This window comes from Geotrypetes seraphini, chromosome 14 (assembly GCF_902459505.1).
Source record: "Geotrypetes seraphini chromosome 14, aGeoSer1.1, whole genome shotgun sequence".
NCBI classification, from domain to species: domain Eukaryota; kingdom Metazoa; phylum Chordata; class Amphibia; order Gymnophiona; family Dermophiidae; genus Geotrypetes; species Geotrypetes seraphini.
This window is the reverse complement of record NC_047097.1, coordinates 28,177,602-28,198,651: the sequence shown is the minus strand read 5'-3', so window position 1 is coordinate 28,198,651 and position 21,050 is coordinate 28,177,602. Positions and strand designations below refer to the sequence as shown.

At 43.8% G+C, this 21,050-nt stretch overlaps 1 protein-coding gene across 3 annotated transcripts in view; it reads left to right on the top strand.

The window, feature by feature from the left end:
* The window catches only part of LOC117348530 (membrane-spanning 4-domains subfamily A member 4A-like), a 53,241-nt gene that overhangs the window by 22,479 nt on the left and 9,712 nt on the right, over positions 1-21,050 (top strand). For all 3 annotated transcript variants that reach the window (XM_033920769.1, XM_033920768.1, XM_033920771.1), the window contains exon 3: positions 7,234-7,353. In XM_033920769.1, the coding sequence (XP_033776660.1) occupies positions 7,234-7,353 (120 nt within the window). The remainder of the gene's footprint in view (positions 1-7,233; positions 7,354-21,050) is intronic.

The following is a 21,050-nucleotide window of genomic DNA, read 5'->3' as shown; positions in this document are numbered from 1 at the left end:
TTAGTTCAGATTAAGTGCAAATGTATCCAAACTGTAGACATCAAACTCAGACGAGGGGCAGGAAGGTGCCTAAATGGATCTCATTCTATCAAGGACAGTTTCTATCATAGAAAACTAGTGTAGCAGCACAAAAACACACATGTAATTTAGGCGTAAACAGTTATATTCCTCATATCGGTTTGAATACACCTAGATTTGACTGGGATAAATCTATGGCAGATTTGTGTTTCAGATGTAGTTATCACAAACTCGCACTTGTGTGACCACCTTAAATTTGAATTCCAGTGATATTTACATGGGATGACTTTATAATGGCAACACACAGAAAGTTGTCAGAGGTGAACAAAGATGAGATTGTTGATGTTGTCACTGAGAATGGCATATAAATTTTAGAAATCAATCACATATTCACTGCTCCTGTTTTCAATGTTTCTGATGTTTGATTTCTCTTTTCTTCTTTTTACTTTCCTCCCTCGATTTTCAGGTTCTAGTAACCCCTAAACACCTTCCCTCACAGCATTATCGTTCTGCTGATATTAGTTAGATTTTAGTGTCTGTTGTCTTTCTCTTCTTCCATAATCACTCCTGCAGCTTCCTGCTTTTTAAATTGCATTGACAAATCAACTAGAACTTTTTACCTCTCAATTTCTGGGGATTAGCTTTTCTTCCAAGCTTTCCTTCCATTGTACAAACAGAGCACCTTTAAAGGATAGCGTCTCTGCCGGCTTCTTCTGACTCTATGCAGACAGCATCTGCATTCTGTGGCCAGCTCAAAACAAAGGAGCCTGCGTGAGTTAGAGTCTATGAGGTTGTACTGCCTAGAGTCATATATGTGCATGTTGCTCAGTTGGGAGGTGACTCCCTATACTTTTAGGAAGCACCTGTTGCACAGTGGTTAAAGGTACTTCTTCCATTTTCTGAAGGTCATGGGTTAAAATCCCAAGGATGGTCAGATACCCCCAAGCACATCTTCCAATTTTTGGGTTTTGGCCAGGTACTAGTGACCTGGATTGGCTACTGTGGGAACGTGCTACTCTTATGTACTCTTATTCTTATGTTCTCTCTAAGTCTCCCCTTACAACTGCAGGCAGCTTTACATCTCCAGGGCTATTACTCCTCTATGCTTCAAGCTCTCTGATATAATGCTGACCTTGTGCATAGTCAACTAGGGCCATGGAGTCGGTACATAAAACTTCTGACTCTGACTCCAGGAGCCCAAAAATTGCTTTCCAACTCTGACTCCTTTATTTATATACAGTAGAGTAGCGAGATTTCTCCAGGGTACAGGCAGAGGTTCACCAACCCCAGGCGTAACCAGTCCTCTGCCTCCCGTACTACTTCCTCTGCCATTTCTCTAATTAATTTTTTTAATACATAACTAGATTTTATTCCCCTCCACCAATACTCAGTCTCCATCATTCATTTATCAGATTTTACTGCCTGCACATATCTTCCTTGGCTTCACATTCTTGCCTGTGTGTTTTGCTTCTCCAATCTTCTATTTCCTGTCTTTTACCCCCTTTCTGGTCTTAGTTTCTAGTAGGAACACAAAGGCCTTTTCTGTTCCATAACTGGGTCTGAATCCGAACTGATTGGATCTAGCAAGTTGAACTTAGCCTGTTTGTTTTATAAGTTTTTCTAGACATGGGATGTTAGATACGGGCAGTTAATTTTCAAGTTTATCCTGGTCAAGGTTGTTTACCTTTAGCAAAAGACTCACCAGTGCTTCAAGGACCTCTGCTTGCACCAGTCCTCTCAAAGTCATTCTGTTCATATTCAGACTATCTCTGCCTTACCCTCCTTCAAATCAAAAAATAAAAATGTCTTACTTTTGTCTCACTTTCACAGTGGCGTACCTAGGGTATGTGGCACCCGGGGCCCATCATTTTTTGACACCCCCCCCCCCCCCCCCCTCATGTAAAATTTTTTTTTTTTTTTTTTTTTGCAATAACCATGAAATGGAATAAATGGTCAGAATAGAAACAGGCAGTGAAAATTTTCTTTTTTTTTTTTTTTTTTTTTCCAAAGTATTTTTATTGAGAATGGCAAAAGGTCCAGACAAGCAACCATGGTCTGTACAGAAACTTATACATTATCAAAAAGAACACAGAATGAGAGTAACAGCAACAACAAGCATGAACAAGCCTCTCCCAAGAGAAAATTGCCAATGAGAGGCATAGCAATACACAACAAAAGGCCAAAACTTGGGGCAAGCAAACAAATCCCACCCCAGAACCCACAAGAATAATAAGCCGGACTAGACCCTCAGCCATATTTTATAATGAAAAAAACCCCCACAAGCAACAACACCCAGACCGCTCACCAGACACACCAATCCGCACAACAAGCACCCAAGAAACACCCAGCCACCACCCAGACAAAACTACCAGACACACCTACCCCACCAAGCCCAGACCCAACCCCCCCTCCCCAGAGAGTGCAAGCGCAAAGTGGACCGTGAAAAGGGCAGCTGCAGAAGTGGAAAGCCCCAGATAAGTAGGTTAGCTAAAGAAAGCCCACAGATAGAAGAAATCAGGATAACAGAAGTTCCAACAAATGCTCCCACAGAAAATTTTCTTTTATTGAACCTCATTTATGTAACCATTATTCCAAACATAACATAACATAAATTATGTCTGAATTGTCATGACATCAGAAGTACATATGGAGTAGTTGCAGGTGATGCTTGGGACAGTTCTGATTATGTTAGTTTGGTTTTATGTGTTTTTTTAATAGAAGGGTTTTTATTTCTTTTTTTAAGGTTTTGTAGTTTGTGGTCGAGGTCAATAGGTTGTAGAGTTGGGGGTCAAGTGTTGCAGCTCGAATGGCTAGGAGGTTGTCGAACAGTTTTTTTCTTTTGACGTTTTTGGTTGGAGGGTGTGTGAATGGTGCGTGAGTTCTCCTATGTCTGTTTGAAGTGGATTGAATTATTTAGCTGAAGAAATTAGTTACCCCCCCCCATTCCACACACATTAATTCTCTTCCATTTTTGTTCCCATTATAAAAAAACACTGATAAGTTCCCAGGAAAAAAATACATTAAAATAAGAAGTGAAAACAAAGGCCCCTACAGATGAGAACATAACATAAGAATAGCCTAACTGGGTCACACCAATGGTCCATCATGCCCAGTAGCCCATTCTCATGGTAGCCAATAGTGCTGCCCGATTCAGAGAAAAATATTTCATTCGATCCGATTCACCCTGTTGAATCGATTTTTCGATTAGATTCACTGTTAATGACACCGCTTTTTAAGTTTAAACAAAGTATAACAATAAATTTCACAACAACAATAAATTTCACAAAGTACTTAAAAAAAAAAAATCACATTTTTCCATTAAAGCAGTTCTGGAGACATTTGCTTGAACAGTCTTTTTTCCCAGTCCATAAGCAAGCAATATGAAAAAGATTTCCTTAATTATCTACTCAAACATTTTTGCTATTTACTTTCATTGTACCTATACTATTATTCAGTAGAAAAAATGGACTTAACTGTGCAGGAAATGAATCTCCTCATACACCCACCATATAGTGCAAAAATGTGCAAAGGTCTGTTTTTTTCTTTCGATCACTACATAGCCTAATGCCACACAAGCAGCGCTGTTACAAACATATTCTGAAGGTCAATGCTAAGGTTGACAAAGTTTCCTTCCTTGGACCAGAAGGAGATACTGACAAACCACTGGAAGAGATTCTAAAACAACTACCCAGAAATAACACCCAAAGACCCACTCAGTGTGTGAACCAGTTGAGTGGAGTGGACTAACTGGGGGTGGAAATGGGCCCAGAGTTTGCTCAGCAGAATTTCCCAGACTACCTCTTCCTCTCAACACACTGACATGCTACCACCACCACCAACACTAGGAACACCTCACCGAGTATGCCAGCAATGCTTATAAACTTTATAAAACACATTATTATATTTTCTTATAAAGCATATATTTTAACTGAACTCAGCCTTGCCATTCACAAAAATAGAAAAGTTCCCATTTCAAGCTGTCTCATGTACACTTTTCAAATCTAACATATTGTAATCACAAAACAGAAAATAAAATTATTTTTTCTACCTTTTGTTCTCTGATCAATATTCAAATCTTGTTGGTCCCAGGCTCTTGTTGTCTTGCTTGCCAGGGTCTCCTTTCTCCGTGCTAACCATCCGTCTGCCATCTCTGTTCTCCCCTTCCGTTTCCCTTCCCTCTCCCGGAGATCTGGCATCTTTCCTTTTTTTTGTCTCCATCCACAGATTCACCTTTTCTCAACTCCCCACCACCCCAGGATCCACCATCTCTCCCTTTCTGTTCCCAACTATCCTCCTATCCAGTATCTCTATCCCCCCTCCACACCATCCCGTTTCCAAGTTCTCTCCCTTTCTGTTCCTTCCCTCCCTAAATCCCATTATGCACCATCTCTCTCCCACTCCTCTGTTTTTAGACCCATTATTTCTAACCCCCAAAGTCTGGCATATGCATGTATCTTTGAACCCCCCCTTCCCTCTCTCCCTCTGTGTACTTTTACACCAGGACCCCCCTCCCCCGAAGGTCTGTCCCCCCTCCGAAGGGCTACACCCCACCCCTGAAGACCTGCACCCCCCGAAGGACTTTACCTCCCACCCGAAGGTCTGTCCCCCTCTGAAGGCCTAAACCCCACCCCTGAAGGACTGCACCCCCCCCCGAAGGCCTGCACTCCCTTGAAGGTCTGCACCCCCCCGAAGGCCTGTCCCCCCCTTGAAGGCCTGTCCCACCCCCTTGTAGGCCTGTCCCCCCTTTAAGGCCTGCCTGCCTGCCTTTCCCCCCCTTGAAGGCCTGTCTCCCCCTTGAAGGCCTGCACCCCCCTTGAAGGCCTGCACCCCCCCTTGAAGGCCTGCACCCCCCCTTGAAGGCCTGTCCCCCCCCTTGTAGGCCTGTCCCCCCCCCTTGTAGGCCTGTCCCCCCCCCTTGTAGGCCTGTCCCCCCCTTGAAGGCCTGCCTGCCTTTCCCCCCTTGAAGGCCTGCACCCCCCTTGAAGGCCTGCACCCCCCCTTGAAGGCCTGCCCCCCCCTTGAAGGCCTGCACCCCCCCTTGAAGGAGTGCACCCCCCTTGAAGGCCTGCACCCCCCCTTGAAGGCCTGTCCCCCCCCCTTGTAGGCCTGTCCCCCCCTTGAAGGCCTGCCTGCCTTTCCCCCCTTGAAGGCCTGCACCCCCCTTGAAGGCCTGCCCCCCCCCTTGAAGGCCTGCACCCCCCTTGAAGGCCTGCACCCCCCCTTGAAGGCCTGCACCCCCCTTGAAGGCCTGCACCCCCCCTTGAAGGCCTGTCCCCCCCCCTTGTAGGCCTGTCCCCCCCTTGAAGGCCTGCCTGCCTTTCCCCCCTTGAAGGCCTGCACCCCCCTTGAAGGCCTGCACCCCCCCTTGAAGGCCTGCACCCCCCCTTGAAGGCCTGTCCCCCCCCTTGTAGGCCTGTCCCCCCCCTTGTAGGCCTGTCCCCCCCCTTGTAGGCCTGTCCCCCCCTTGAAGGCCTGCCTGCCTTTCCCCCCTTGAAGGCCTGCACCCCCTTGAAGGTCTGCACCCCCCCAAAGGCCTACACCCCCCCCCGAAGGTCTGCACCCCCCTGAAGGCCTGCCTGCCCCCCTTGAAGGCCTGCACCCCTTGAATGTCTGCACCCCCCCCCGAAGGCCTGTCCCCCCTTGAAGGCCTGCCTGCCTGCCTGTCACCCCCTCCCCCTTGAAAGCCTGCTTGCCTGCCCGCCCGCCCCACCCTGAAGGCCTGATGCCCCGACCCACCCCGAAGGACCGCTCGCCCCCCTGGCCTCCCCGCACCACCTATGAACAGCCGCAGCAGGATCGCGAAGTCAGCGTCGGGTACCAGCCCTAAGGGGGTGTTCCCGGCCTTGCCGTTCAGTCCCCCGCCACCCCCGAAGGACCGCTCGCCCCCCTGGCCTCCCCGCACCACCTATGAACAGCCGCAGCAGGATCGCGAAGTCAGCGTCAGCGATCCCTGCTGCTTCCTGCGCCACGGTCCCGCCCCTCCTCTGACGTCAGAGGAGGGGCGGGATCGCGTCGTAGGAAGCAGCGCAGGGATGCTGACGCTGACTTCGCGATCCTGCTGCGGCTGTTCATAGGTGGTGCGGGGAGGCCAGGGGGGCGAGCGGTCCTTCGGGGGTGGCGGGGGACTGAACGGCAAGGCCGGGAACACCCCCTTAGGGCTGGTACCCGGGGCGGCCCGCCCCCCCCCCCGCCCCCCCCTAGGTACGCCACTGCACTTTCAACTAGCATTTGATAAGTATTTGCTCAATAGAATTACAAAGTTATATTGCCATTTTTGCACTTTCATCATGGCAGTACATCAGTCATAGATCTACCATAATTATGACCAATGATCCTCTGTCTTCTAAGCCCTGTGGCATCATCAGGAGCCATTGCTGAGAAGATTTGCTGTCTTATATGTGTATTTGCTATTTGGTAAAGCATTTTCAAATATACAACAGTTTTTTATCAACAAGTTTGAGCTTTAATAAAAGTGCTTTTCCCTGTGTATGGATAGGGCAAATATGCACATAACTCTCTTTAGTGAAAAAAAGGTATTCGCAGAACGGGATGGGGTAGAAAAATTGGTGGACGCAAATAAGCATAAATGTGTATGGTTCGTAAAAGATAGTTTTCAATGCAAAATTTTGTGCATCATTTTACTTTGAAAATTAATGTTAAGTATGCAGGTAACATTATATTACAGTAAGCTTTAAAATTATGGCTTTCGTTGCTTTTTATCATTTTCATATAGTTTGAATTTAGTATTTCTCTCACTTTCAGTTAGACTAGTGTTTCTCAAATCTCACCTAGAGGCACACCCATCCAGTTGGGCTTTCACAATTACCACAATGAACATGTGTGGTTCTGCAAATTACACTCATAAATATTAATTGAGGTAATTCTGAAAACTGACTGGCTAGGTATGCCTCCAGGAGGGATTAGAAGCCCTGAATCACACTATAGTATCTAGCATAAATATGTTGGTTTTGTTTCGTGAGGCACCCTGGATAAGGGCCTGATATAAATATTTATTTATTTTAAAATTTGTATACCGCATAATAACTATGCGGTTTACAAAATTACATGCATACATATTTAAGAAATGCCAAACATGTTTCAACAAGACAAACACAAGAAGACATTAACTAACGATATCATTATTAAAATCTTCTTTTAAATTCATCCTACAAGATTGAAATAAAGAAATATTGTAATGTCCTTTCTCACTGATAGGCCACCCAGATCCTGATAGGCATCCTCCAGATCTTCTTTGGAGTTGTTCTGGCTGTTATCTATCCTACAGTTTTCAACATATTTGTGATTAGCGGAGTACCTTTCTGGAGTGGATTATTTGTAAGTATCTGGAGCATATTCTAACCATAATACTCAACAGTCTTAACCTCAGGGACAACACAATCCATTACCAGCCATAGGAATTTATCAGTTTATTGCTCATGGTGCCGGACCACAAGAACTCATTTAATCTGAGCTGCTCTCTAATCCAAGCTCTACTAAGCAGAGACTGTCTCTTGAATGTTTTATGTACAGCACTGTGTATGTCTAGTACACTATAAAGCACAGTTACTTACCGTAACAGGTGTTATCCAGGGACAGCAGGCAGATATTCTCACGTATGGGTGATGTCACCGATGGAGCCCTATTACAGACCGCTTTAAAAGTGCATTGCCATTTTATGTCTTTAGAAAGTTCGCAAAAGCCCGCACCATGCATGCACGAGTGCCTTCCCGCCCGACGTTAAGAGCAGTGCCTTCCCGCCCGACGTGGTCCCTCAGTTAAGAGAAGCCAGCTAAGAAGCCAACCAGGGGAGGTGGGTGGGTTGTGAGACTATCTGCCTGCTGTCCCTGGATAACACCTGTAATGATAAGTAACTGTGCTTTATCCCAGGACAAGCAGGCAGCATATTCTCATGTATGGGTGACCTCCAAGCTAACAAGAATGGGATGGTGGGAGTGTTGGCCTTAGGAAAATAAATTTTGTAATACAGATTGGCCAAAGTGTCCATCTTGTCTGGAGAAGGACTCCAGACAATAGTGAGAAGTGAATGTATAAACCGAGGACCAAGTGGCAGCTTTTCAGATTTCCTCAATAGGAGTAGATCTGAGGAAAATCACAGAAGCTGCCATTGCTCTAATTTTGTGGGCTGTGACACATCTCTCCAGTGCCAGTCCAGTCTGAGCATAACAGAATGAGATACAGGTTGGAACCAGTTGGAAATCGTTCTCTTGGAAACAGGATGCCCCAATTTGTTTGGATCACATGAGATGAACAGTTGTGGAGAAGTACGATGAGGCTTTGTCCTTGTCAATGTAATAGGCCAAAGCACGTTTACAGTCCAAAGTATGTAAAGCGGTTTCTCCAGCATGAGAATGAGGCTTAGGAACAATTGACTGATTGAGATGAAATTCAGTGATAACTTTCGGAAGAAACTTTGGATGTGTGCGCAGAACCACTTTCAAAAACTTCTCTTTATCCCCACTATCAAAGACTTCTACAATACACGTAAAGTAAATTTCGCAGTAACTGCCCCTACCCTCTGGAATTCCCTGCCACAGCAACTCCGCGACGAATCACGACTTGATAAATTTAAGACAGATTTAAAAACATTTTTATTTTGCGATGCCTTCGCTTTCACTTAGAGCCATCATCTCTATTTACCAATAATAACCGCTTTCTTTAAAGCGCCCCTCTCCATTATGTTTTATCCTTACCCCACTATCTCCATTTTCTTCTCAAATATGTAACTTCACCCTCCCTTCCCTTTTATCCTCACGGTCTAGTTCGTCTTGTGATGTTATTTGTTTATACACAATGCCTCTTTTTGTTTTTGTTTAGTTTCTCTTTCTTTTAAACATATTGTTAACCAGCCAGATATTAACTTGATGGTTGGTATATCAAAACTAATAAAACTTGAAACTTCTCATGATGAAAAACTGTGAAGGGTGGATCTGCTACCAAGGCTTGTAACTCTCTGACCCTCCTGGCAGAGGTGAGAGCAATAAGAAAAACCACTTTCCAGGTGAGAAACTTGAGATGAGCTGTGGCCCTTGGTTCAAATGGTGGCTTCATCAAACTGGAAAGAACCACATTAAGATCCCAGACGACAGGAGTCATTTTAGACAGGGATCTTACCTTTCATCAACAAATCAGTGCAGTTATGCAGAAATGTTTCCATAAGCTTAGGCTCATTCGTTCTATTTCCTCTTTTCTTGATCCCTCCTCCATCAATATCTCGATTCATTCCATAGTAATTTCAACTATAGATTATTGTAAAACCCTTTATCAAGGCATAACCCAGAAAGAAATTCGCCATCTACAACTATTGCAAAACACCGCTGTTAAATTAATTTATCACGCAAAAAAATTTGATCATGTTATCCCTCTCCTCCGTAAAGCACTTTGGCTACCTGTCATTCATCGTCTCTCCTATAAAATACTCCTCCTCACTTTTAAAACAAAATACTCTAACCAACTGGCGTTCATAGATAAACTTTTGATCCCTTACTCATCATCAAGGGCCTTCCAATCAAATAATCAAAACTTATTCTTTATATCGTCAATATGGGAATTGTTCTACGATACTACTCGCAAATCCATCTTCTCAGTTACTGTCCCCTCTCTGTGAAATGCCCTTCCACTAGACCAGGGGTAGGGAACTCTGGTCCTTGAAAGCCATATTCCAGTCGGGTTTTCAGGATTTCCCCAATGAATATGCATTGAAAGCAGTGCATGCACATAGATCTCAGGCATATTCATTGGGGAAATCCTGAAAACCCGACTGGAATACGGCTCTCGAGGACTGGAGTTCCCTACCTCTGCACTAGACATTCGATTAGAGAACTCACTTGGAAAATTTTAAACCAAACTTAAAACTTTTCTCTTTAAAGATGCTTTTACTCTTTAGCATCAGCCTCTGCCTTTTAATTCCCCGATTCATGTGTAGCATTGAAACATCTAATACTTCTTCTGAAGTGATTTCCCTCCTAATGTCTTTACCACTCCCCACTTACCATCCTTTTTTGTTAATTTTACTTCGATGTATTTTGAACAACCTCTCCCTTCTCTACTTTCTTTTCTTTTCATGTATGTTAATCTGAATTTGTCCAGTATTTTTAATATTTGATAAATTATTGTTTTTATTTACTTATTTTAATTGTTTCCTACTATCTTTTAAAATGTACACCGTCTAGACATGTATTTTGATAGACGGTATATCAAAAATAAAGAAACTTGAAACTTGACAGGCAGAGGCTTGAGAGCTGGTTTAACATTGAAAAGTCCTTTCATGAATCTGGAGACCAAAGGATGAGCAGTAAGAGGTTTTCCCTCGACTGGCATGTGAAAAGCTGTAATAGCACTGAGATGGACTCTGATAGATGTAGACTTGAGACCAGAATCAGATAGATGGATTAGATAATCTAATACCAATTCCACTGCCAAGGAAGTTGGATCGTGATAAGGAAGAAAACCTAGTCCACTTTTGTTGATAACATTGCTGAGTTTGACACAATTGGAAGCTTATCATCTTGCATAGGGTAAATTGAACAAACTTCGAATGCAATACTTAGGTGACAAGGTTAAGTGGAGTGATAAAGTCAACAGTCTTCTTGACAACAGGATGAGGTCTGGAGAAGAAGTTTCAGTGGATACTAATTCCATAGTAACCTTCATCAACATCCTATGTTTGCGTCTGGGTGAAAGATTTCCTGAAAATGAAGTTGAGGAATGGTCTGCTTTTGACTGTAAAGCAATATCACAATGCGACTGACTTCGGAAATGGACATATCAGATCTCTTTGTTTAAAGTATAAACAATTTATTCCGTAGGAAAGTGTTATTATTCAGCAATACAATGACTTTAAATTCCTTGTTGCAGAAAAAATCAAAAGCAATCTGTTAAACAGCTTTCCATATATGATGAAATTTGCATTTCAGAATGATCAATTTGCAGATTTAGCAAAATTGATGGACATTGGTGCCACATTCTTAGCATCTAGTTCAGATTGTGAGCGTGATTTTAGTCTAATGAACAATTTGAAGACTAAACAAAGGAATTGTTTAAATTTAGAGCATTTGGAAATGCTGATGCGTGTTAAGAGTCACCTTCAAGATGGAGGCTCAACAGATCTTGATAGAATTTATTCGGACTGGATAATATGAAAGATCGCAGGGAAAAACTTTGAAAACTAAATTGCTGTTATTTTCTAAATTTTAAGTATAAAGAACAATGATACCTTATTTATAGGTAGCGCTCAATGAAATATTTCAATGAAACATAATTTATGTTTATTGAAATGAGACTTTATGTTACATAAAGTGTAACTAACATAAAGTGTAACTAAAATTACATTGTGTTTTCGTTAATTCAGACTAAACTCAAAACCTGCCCATAAATGCCCATAACTGAACTCCGGGCCCTCTGGCAATCATTTTTATAGCGCACACAAATTTAGTTTTTCTTTAAAATGCGCACAGATAAAATTTTTTGCACACACAGTCTATGAAAAATTAGAGGGAACATTGACTGTGTCCCATTTGTTTTCATCATTCCACTATGTTTCTGTTATGCCAATGATTTCCAGTTCATCGTGTCTTGCTATTGTCTCTAATTCTCCCATTTTTGTTTCTTAGACTTCTAGCATTCGTATACATACATTTGAGTTCCCTTTGTGTTACCTTCTTGGATTTTCTAAGCTTAGTAGTCTCTACTGTTCCTTTCAGGGTATCCTTTTCTGCTCCTGCATTGTCTCCCTTATCTGCTTTGTGATCGTCCCCTCCTGTATCTGAGTAGTTGTCCGTAGTTCCTTCTTCGGGGCATACCATAAGCAAAAATAATAATAAATAATAAATGACCGTTTACCTACAAAAACCAGAGACATTTATCAGAATTCTGATCACAGTGTTTCAGAAATAGGGCAATATTACATTACATTACATTAGGGACTTCTATTCCGCCTATACCTCGCAGTTCAAGGCGGATTACAAAAGAGCGAACTGGACATTTCCAGTGAAGTTACAACAGTTGTTTTTTTTTGGTTACAAGAGAGGAGAGATAGCTGGATTGATTCCGGAAGAACTTGCAACTTGGATATTAAATTGACTGTACGTTACTGTGTGATATAACAAATAGATTACAGTTAGAGTACAAATAAGATTACGTTACATTTCAGCGATCTGAATACTTGGTTGCTGTTTTGGGGAGGAAGAGATTATTTAAGTGGAGGTTTGGGGGAAGAATTTAACTAGGAGGAGGGGGAAGGGTTGGGTTAAGATATCTGGATAAATTTTTTGAAAAGTAGGGTTTTGATTTCTTTTCGAAAAGTTTTGAAGTCACCTGTTGCTGCTTGATTCGCCAGAAGGTTATCAAACATCTTTTTGCGCTGAGTGCCCTTGAGTGGAGGGAAGGCAAAAGGGTTCAGAGTTCTTCTTTGTCTTGAAGTGAGGATCTGGTTTAGGCAGTTGTTTAGATAGGGGTGAGGCGGAGCCGTTTAATGCTTTGAATAATAGACAGTAGAATTTGAATTGAATTTGTGCTTGCATAGGTAGCCAGTGAGAGTCTAGGAAGGCAGTTGTAATATGATCTTATTTTTTTCAGGGAGTAGATCAGTCTGAGGGCAGTGTTTTGTATAGTCTGAAGTTATTTTATCATAGATACATCATGAAATTATATATCAGCACAGAAATCAGTTAGGGGTTACCAAATGGACAGGGTTTTTGATAGTATACCTTTCTTATCGGCAGCATATTTAGCTGTCAGACAGACCATATTCCGCCAAGCTGTGTGTGACAGAGCAGATGAGTTTTTCTAAAGCTTCGGCTCATCTGCTTAAAGCATTGATCTCCACTGACATCAAATTAATACTGACCCATTGGAAATTGTCTATTTTTTGCTTGAGAGTGAGCATCCAAACTGCTGATTTTATAGCCGGTACCTTAGGTGTGGCTCTACATTCTGGCGATGAGGAGGCCGATGTTGAGGCACTCACTGAGAACAGAGCGGAGCGCTTTTTGGGCCTCTTTGAGGTCGGCAGGACTGGACTCACTGCTACTTTGACCTGAGGCCCAGCCGGGATGGGGGAAGGCTTCTTAGCCGGCTTACCCACAGAAGGGTGCAACACCGAAGATGGTTCAGTTGGTGTCGACAGCTGCGGTGCCGACTTGGATGGCGCTGTCGGTAGTGGTGTCGAGTCTCCTTCCATTGCGGCACCGAATAGGAGATGGTTCTTCAGAGTTCTTTTTTGCAAAGAAGAACAGCAGGAACAGATCGCGGGATGGTGCTTGGGCCCCAAACACTGGAGACACCAGCGATGAGGGTCAGTCACAGATATGGGGTGAGCACAATGTGCACACTTTTTAAAATCCGTCTGTGGGGAGGACATCGATGTGAAAATGGCCTCAGCTAAATCAAAAGCGGAGACCAAGGTGGTCAAAGAGGCCCCGTCAGGCTGAACCCGCGAGAGGGAAAAAATAAAAATTGTAACTTTTTTTTTTCTGAATTCAATTAAAGAAAACAAAAAAGAAAATGACTGAAAAGTCAAAAATCCACGAGTGGGAGAAGGCAGTGGAAGAAAAAAGTTCAACGACCATTGAAAAAGCACATCTTCTTAGCTACTGTCTATTCTTGTACAATTCCACTTTATTCCGGGACCAGTGGATTATATCCATCCTCCTGCCAGGGATCTGTAGGAAGCCTGAAAACTTCAGAGGCTTTTACCCCCCTCCCTCTTATACCTCATCACTGAGTACGCTTCTGTCTACTGCAGCCTTCATTCCTACAAGCCAGACTGTAGGAGCTTGCCTTTTCTGCTTATGGTTTATTTCGTGATTTTTCAGTAGTTTTCGGTCACAGTTTACATCTTCGTGCCTAAGTGCCTGCGTCCAAGTTGTGCACATAAGCTATAAAACTTGCACATAACTTAAAACAACACTTATGATCTGCCTCTAACCACATACCCTTTTCAGATTTGTGCATTTAAACTGACGCATAACATTTTCGGCAGTGCACACACTGAGTTGAGTGCACATCTTTCAATTAATTCCAATCCATATCAATTATGAGGTGACTACCTATATTTTGTGCCGAGTGACAAATCGAGCTACAAATATCTCTATCAAATAGGCCTCAAAATCCTAAAGGATCAATACTCGAAAAGGAAGACTATACTCCGACTAGAATACATAGTAACATAGTAGATGACGGCAGATAAAGACCCGAATGGTCCATCCAGTCTGCCCAACCTGATTCAATTTAAAATTTTTTTTTTTTTTTTTTTTTTTTCTTCTTAGCTATTTCTGGGCGAGAATCCAAAGCTTTACCCGGTACTGTGCTTGGGTTCCAACTGCCGAAATCTCTGTTAAGACTTACTCCAGCCCATCTACACCCTCCCAGCCATTGAAGCCCTCCCCTGCCCATCCTCCTCCAAACGGCCATACACAGACACAGACCGTACAAGTCTGCCCAGTAACTGGCCTAGTTCAATCTTTAATATTATTTTCTGATTCTAAATCTTCTGTGTTCATCCCATGCTTCTTTGAACTCAGTCACAGTTTTACTCTCCACCACCTCTCTCGGGAGCGCATTCCAGGCATCCACCACCCTCTCCGTAAAGTAGAATTTCCTAACATTGCCCCTGAATCTACCACCCCTCAACCTCAAATTATGTCCTCTGGTTTTACCATTTTCCTTTCTCTGGAAAAGATTTTGTTCTACGTTAATACCCTTTAAGTATTTGAACGTCTGAATCATATCTCCCCTGTCTCTCCTTTCCTCTAGGGTATACATATTCAGGGCTTCCAGTCTCTCCTCATATGTCTTCTGGTGCAAGCCTCCTATCATTTTCGTCGCCCTCCTCTGGACCGCCTCAAGTCTTCTTACGTCTTTCGCCAGATACGGTCTCCAAAACTGAACACAATACTCCAAGTGGGGCCTCACCAATGACCTGTACAGGGGCATCAACACCTTCTTTCTTCTACTGACTACGCCTCTCTTTATACAGCCCAGAATCCTTCTGGCAGCAGCCACTGCCTTGTCACACTGTTTTTTCGCCTTTAGATCTTCGGACACTATCACCCCAAGGTCCCTCTCCCCGTCCGTGCATATCAGCTTCTCTCCTCCCAGCATATACGGTTCCTTCCTATTATTAATCCCCAAATGCATTACTCTGCATTTCTTTGCATTGAATTTTAGTTGCCAGGCATTAGACCATTCCTCTAACTTTTGCAGATCCTTTTTCATATTTTCCACTCCCTCTTCGGTGTCTACTCTGTTACAAATCTTGGTATCATCTGCAAAAAGGCACACTTTTCCTTCTAACCCTTCAGCAATGTCACTTACATACATATTGAACAGGATTGGCCCCAGCACCTTTCCTTCCTTCGAGCGACTTCCATTAACCACCACCCTCTGGCGTCTGTCCGACAGCCAGTTTCTGACCCAGTTCACCACTTTGGGTCCTAACTTCAGCCCTTCAAGTTTGTTCAACAGCCTCCTATGAGGAACTGTATCAAAGGCTTTGCTGAAATCCAAATAAATTACATCTAGCATATGTCCTCGATCCAGCTCTCTGGTCACCCAATCAAAAAATTCAATCAGGTTCGTTTGGCACGATTTACCTTTTGTAAAGCCATGTTCCCTCGGATCCTGTAACCCATTAGATTCAAGGAAATACACTATCCTTTCTTTCAGCAACACTTCCATTATTTTTCCAACAACTGAAGTGAGGCTCACCGGCCTGTAGTTTCCTGCTTCATCCCTGTGACCACTTTTATGAATAGGGACCACATCCGCTCTCCTCCAATCCCCAGGAGTCACTCCCGTCTCCAGAGATTTGTTGAACAAGTCTTTAATAGGACTCGCCAGAACCTCTCTGAGTTCCCTTAGTATCCTGGGATGGATCCCGTCTGGTCCCATCGCTTTGTCCACCTTCAGTTTTTCAAGTTGCTCATAAACACCCTCCTCCGTGAACGGCGCAGAATCTACTCCATTTTCTCGTGTAACTTTGCCGGACAATCTCGGTCCTTCTCCAGGATTTTCTTCTGTGAACACAGAACAGAAGTATTTGTTTAGCACATTTGCTTTCTCCTCATCACTCTCCACATATTTGTTCCCAGCATCTTTTAGCCTAGCAATTCCATTTTTTATCTTCCTCCTTTCACTAATATATCTGAAAAAATTTTTATCTCCCTTTTTTACATTTTTAGCCATTTGTTCTTCCGCCTGTGCCTTCGCCAAACGTATCTCTCTCTTGGCTTCTTTCAGTTTCACCCTGTAGTCTTTTCTGCTCTCCTCTTCTTGGGTTTTTTTATATTTCATGAACGCCAACTCTTTCGCCTTTATTTTCTCAGCCACTAGGTTGGAGAACCATATCGGCTTCCTTTTTCTTTTGTTTTTATTGATTTTCTTCACATAAAGGTCCGTAGCCATTTTTATCACTCCTTTCAGCTTAGACCACTGTCTTTCCACTTCTCTTATGTCCTCCCATCCTAACAGCTCTTTCTTCAGGTACTTTCCCATTGCATTAAAGTCCGTACGTTTGAAATCTAGGACTTTAAGTATCGTACGGCCGCTCTCCACTTTAGCCGTTATATCAAACCAAACCGTTTGATGATCGCTACTACCCAGGTGAGCACCCACTCGAACATTAGAGATACTCTCTCCATTTGTGAGGACCAGATCCAATATCGCTTTTTCCCTTGTGGGTTCCGTCACCATTTGTCTGAGCAGAGCCTCTTGAAAGGCATCCACAATCTCCCTACTTCTTTCCGATTCCGCAGACGGAACATTCCAGTCCGCATCCGGCAGGTTGAAATCTCCCAACAGCAGAACCTCCTCTTTCCTTCCAAACTTTTGGATATCCACAATCAGATCCTTATCAATTTGCTGCGATTGAGTCGGAGGTCTGTAGACTACACCCACGTAGATAGAAGTTCCATCTTCTCTTTTCAGAGCAATCCATATCGCTTCTTCCTCTCCCCAGGTCCCTTGCATTTCGGTCGCTTGGATATTGATCTTTACATAGAGAGCTACTCCTCCACCTTTATGACCATCTCTGTCCTTCCTAAAAAGATTATATCCCGGTATGTTTGCATCCCATCCATGTGATTCACTGAACCATGTCTCTGTGATAGCAACAATATCTAGATCTGCCTCTAATATCAGGGCTTGCAGATCATGAACTTTGTTGCTTAGACTGCGAGCATTTGTGGTCATCGCTTTCCAGCTATTTTTCAGCAATAATCTCCTTTTTCGTATGGATTTTTGTGTCGTTTCACTTTCCGTTGCAATACTAAGAAATGAGTTGCTGATATTGCTTATGTTGCAGCCTTTACTACTATCACATCTTTTCTTTTGCCGAGGGTGGTCTCTATAATTGTCCTTCGTACATACACCACCCCCACCTTCTAGTTTAAATGCCTGGAAAAATATTGTCTAAATTTCTCTGCAAGGTTTCTTTTTCCTGCTGTAGTAATATGTAGCCCATCAGTGCAATATAGCTTCTTGTCCTTCCATGTATTTCCCCATCCTCCTATGTACCTGAAGCCTTCTTGATGACACCAGGCTCTGAGCCATCTATTAAAGTCCTCTGTGTTTTTCATTCTTTGCTCTCCTTTTCCATATGCAGGCAGTATTTCAGAAAAAGCTAAAGTCTTTACAAAAGGTTTCACGCCCTCACCAAGCTCCCGAAAAGCTTTCTGTGCTGCAAGTGTGGAGTTGTTGGCCAGGTCATTTGTTCCCAGATGGATAACAACATCAGTGTTAAAATCCTTAGTTTCTTCCTTAATTATAGTCAGTATTACAATTGTTATCATTGGCCCACTGCTGGAAAAACTCCACAGAAGAAAAAATTCCCTTCTATAAGGAAGAAAGTTTATTTAAACTTGATATACCACATTCCTAAGTGGTTTACATAATACAAAGCTGAAAAATAAATTAATAACAGGGGGGGCCCTGACATATACAATTAAAATATAAAACAAATCATGAGGGAGACTTTACTAGATACAACAGGGAGATAGGTAGGATTACATTGCCAAAAATTAAAAAAATTAATGGGGGAGATAAACACAAAAGGGCATGTGGCATGACTGAAATCGAGCTCTAGGGTCTATGACTCATACACATCTTTGCCCAAAAAAAACCAGACTTAATACAAATACTCGTATAGGTCACTGAGCAACATTAGCTTATGGCAGTTAAAATAGAAAATAGACTGCTTTACAGATAGTCAAAATGATCTTAGGTGGCAGGAAAGACAGGTGTAAGGATGCGCTAAGGCCATTTGTTACTTCACCTCTGGAAAAGCACCCCAAAGTGATCGGAACTCAAGCAGACACTTATAAAATTGCCACAGTGTATCCTATATAATAAAACCCTAGAGCGCGCTTGTGCTCTTGAAACTTCGTGATCCCTGCCGCTGTGATTTCTGATCCGTGGCCGCGTTACATTTTAGAATGCGGCGGCAGGGATCACTCTAGCCACTCCCCTCCTCCCGCCCTCACTCACCAACCGCTGGAGGAAGTGCAGGCAAGCTCTCTCCCTGCCCGTGTCCTCGCTGCCCCGATTGGTGCTGGCGGCGGCTGCCGGGAGGAGGGCTTCGTGGAGTGCCGCCGCACACCAACACCTTCACAGTCTCCTGAGCCGCGTCCTCGCCACCCCAATTGCCGGCGCTCAGTCTTCAGCTTCCGTGACGCAGGCGGGGATCGGAAAGGGTAAGGGAGCCGAGTCAGCGGGGGTTGGACTGGGAGGAGAGAGAAGCGGTCTGCCTCGGGTTTTTCAAGGTCCGGCTTCTTCGGGCAGCAGCAGCGTTTACAATTTGCTGCTGTTGCCGGCTTTAGGCCTTCCTCTCTGGCGGGTCCTGCCTACTTTCTGTTTTCAGGAAGACGACCCGACAGAGAGGAAGACCTGAAGCCGGCAACAGCAATGAATTGTGAATGCTGCTGCTGCTGCCCGATGAAGTTCAAGGAGGAAAGGGAGCAGAGGGGGAGAGAATGGCTTGGAGGGAAGAAGAGATGGCAGGGCATGGAGGGAAGGAGGAATGTATGCCAGACCAAGGGGAAAGGAAGGAGGAGATGCCATATGGAACAGAGAGAGAGAGGGCGGACACTGGATGGAAAGAGAAGAGAGGGCAGTTAATGGAAGGGGAAAGACAGAGAGTGAACAATAGATAGAAGGGGTAGAGAGAGGGAGACAGACACTGAATAGATAGAAGGGTATAAATAGAGGATCACTGCACAGGTCCTGGACCTGTTGGGGCCACCGCGTGAGCGGGCTGCTGGGCATGATGGACCTCAGGTCTGACCCAGCAGAGGCATTGCTTATGTTCTTATGTTCTTATGAATGGAAGTGTGGGGGAGAGGAGGGACAGCCGCTGAATGGAAGTCTGAGGGACAGGGGGAGCAGACGTTGGAAGTGGGGAGGAGAAAGAAAAAAGGGCACATGCAGGATTGAGGGAAGAGGATAGAGTTAGAAATAAAGATAGACAGACAGGGGGCCAGGGAGAGACAGACAGAAAGAATGACAGACAAACAGCATCCAAGGAGAGAGAGACAAATAAAAAAAAACCCAGACAGACATGTACTCTAGCACCCGTTAATGTAATGGGCTTAAACACTAGTGTATGAATAAAGGTAAACTCTAGCAGCATGTTTTCGGGGACTGGAGTACAGGTAGAATCAAAATTCAAATGCATTTTATGAACCCAAGCAGATGCACTGATGTTCATGGGATTATGTTCTCTGGAGCTAGAGAACGGGCAGAGCACAGGTAGAATCAGAACTCGGGTGTACTTTATTTAATTAGTTTTCTATCCCGTTTCCCCCAATGAGCTCAGAATGGGTTACAGGTTGACATACATAATATACAGTTAACAGGTTACAATTTGCCATAGCTACAGCAGTGTTTCTCAACCCGGTCCTGGAGTCCCCCCTTGCCAGTCAGGTTTTCAGGATTTCCACAATGAATATGCATAATCTTGATTTGCATACACTACCTCCATTATATGCAAATTTATTTCATGCATATTCATTGCAGATATCCTGAAAACATACTGGCAAGGGGGGACTCCAGAACTGGGTTGAGAAACACTGAGCTACAGTACAAGTTCTTGCAATGCAGGTTTTTATCTTAACTCAGCACATACTAGGGATGTAATACATAATATACAATTTACAGGTTAAATTTGCCATAGTTACAGGGCAAGAATTTTCAATGCAAGTTTTTGTCCTAATGTGACACATACCAAGGATCTAGTACCAATATACATTTCTTTGTAATCCATCGGTCGTGGGCGGGGGAGTTAGGTGATAGGCATGTTTTTGTTGCTTTCCTGAAGTTGAGGAGTCCTTCAAGGGATCTGATCTGTGGGGGCAGATGATTCAAGTGGCTCATTATGAAGTGGGAGTATGAACGTCAATTGGCGCTTTTTTAAACATTTATTTATTTATTCAATTTTCTATACCGTTCTCCCAGTTGAGCTCAGAACGGTTTACATGAATTTATTCAGGTACTCAAGCATTTTTCCCTGTCTGTCCCGGCGGACTCACAATCTATCTAATATACCTGGGGCAATGGGGGTTTAAGTGACTTGCCCAGGGTCACAAGGAGCAGCGTGGATTTGAACCCACAACCTCAGGGTGCTGAGGCTGTAGCTTTTAATCACTGTGCCACACAGTTGAAGGGCACGGCCAGGGGGCGTTTTGAGGCGTATTTCATCCTGAGAGCAGAGGGACCTGTCCAGCACGTAAGGAGGAAGCTTGGTTGTCATGTAGCCTGGCATACACAGAGTTACTCATGTCACAGAACAGGTGAACATTTGCATAACAGCTTTTGAAGGAGAGTTTATAAAGGCTCACATGTACCTACATGATACCAGAGTGGGAGAGTGTGACGCAGTGGTTAAAGCTCCAGCCTCAGCACCCTGAGGTTGTGGGTTCAAACCCACGCTGCTCCCTGTGACCCAGGGCAAGTCACTTAATCCCCCCCCCATTGCCCCAGGTACATTAGACAGATTGTGAGCCCACCGGGACAGACTGGGA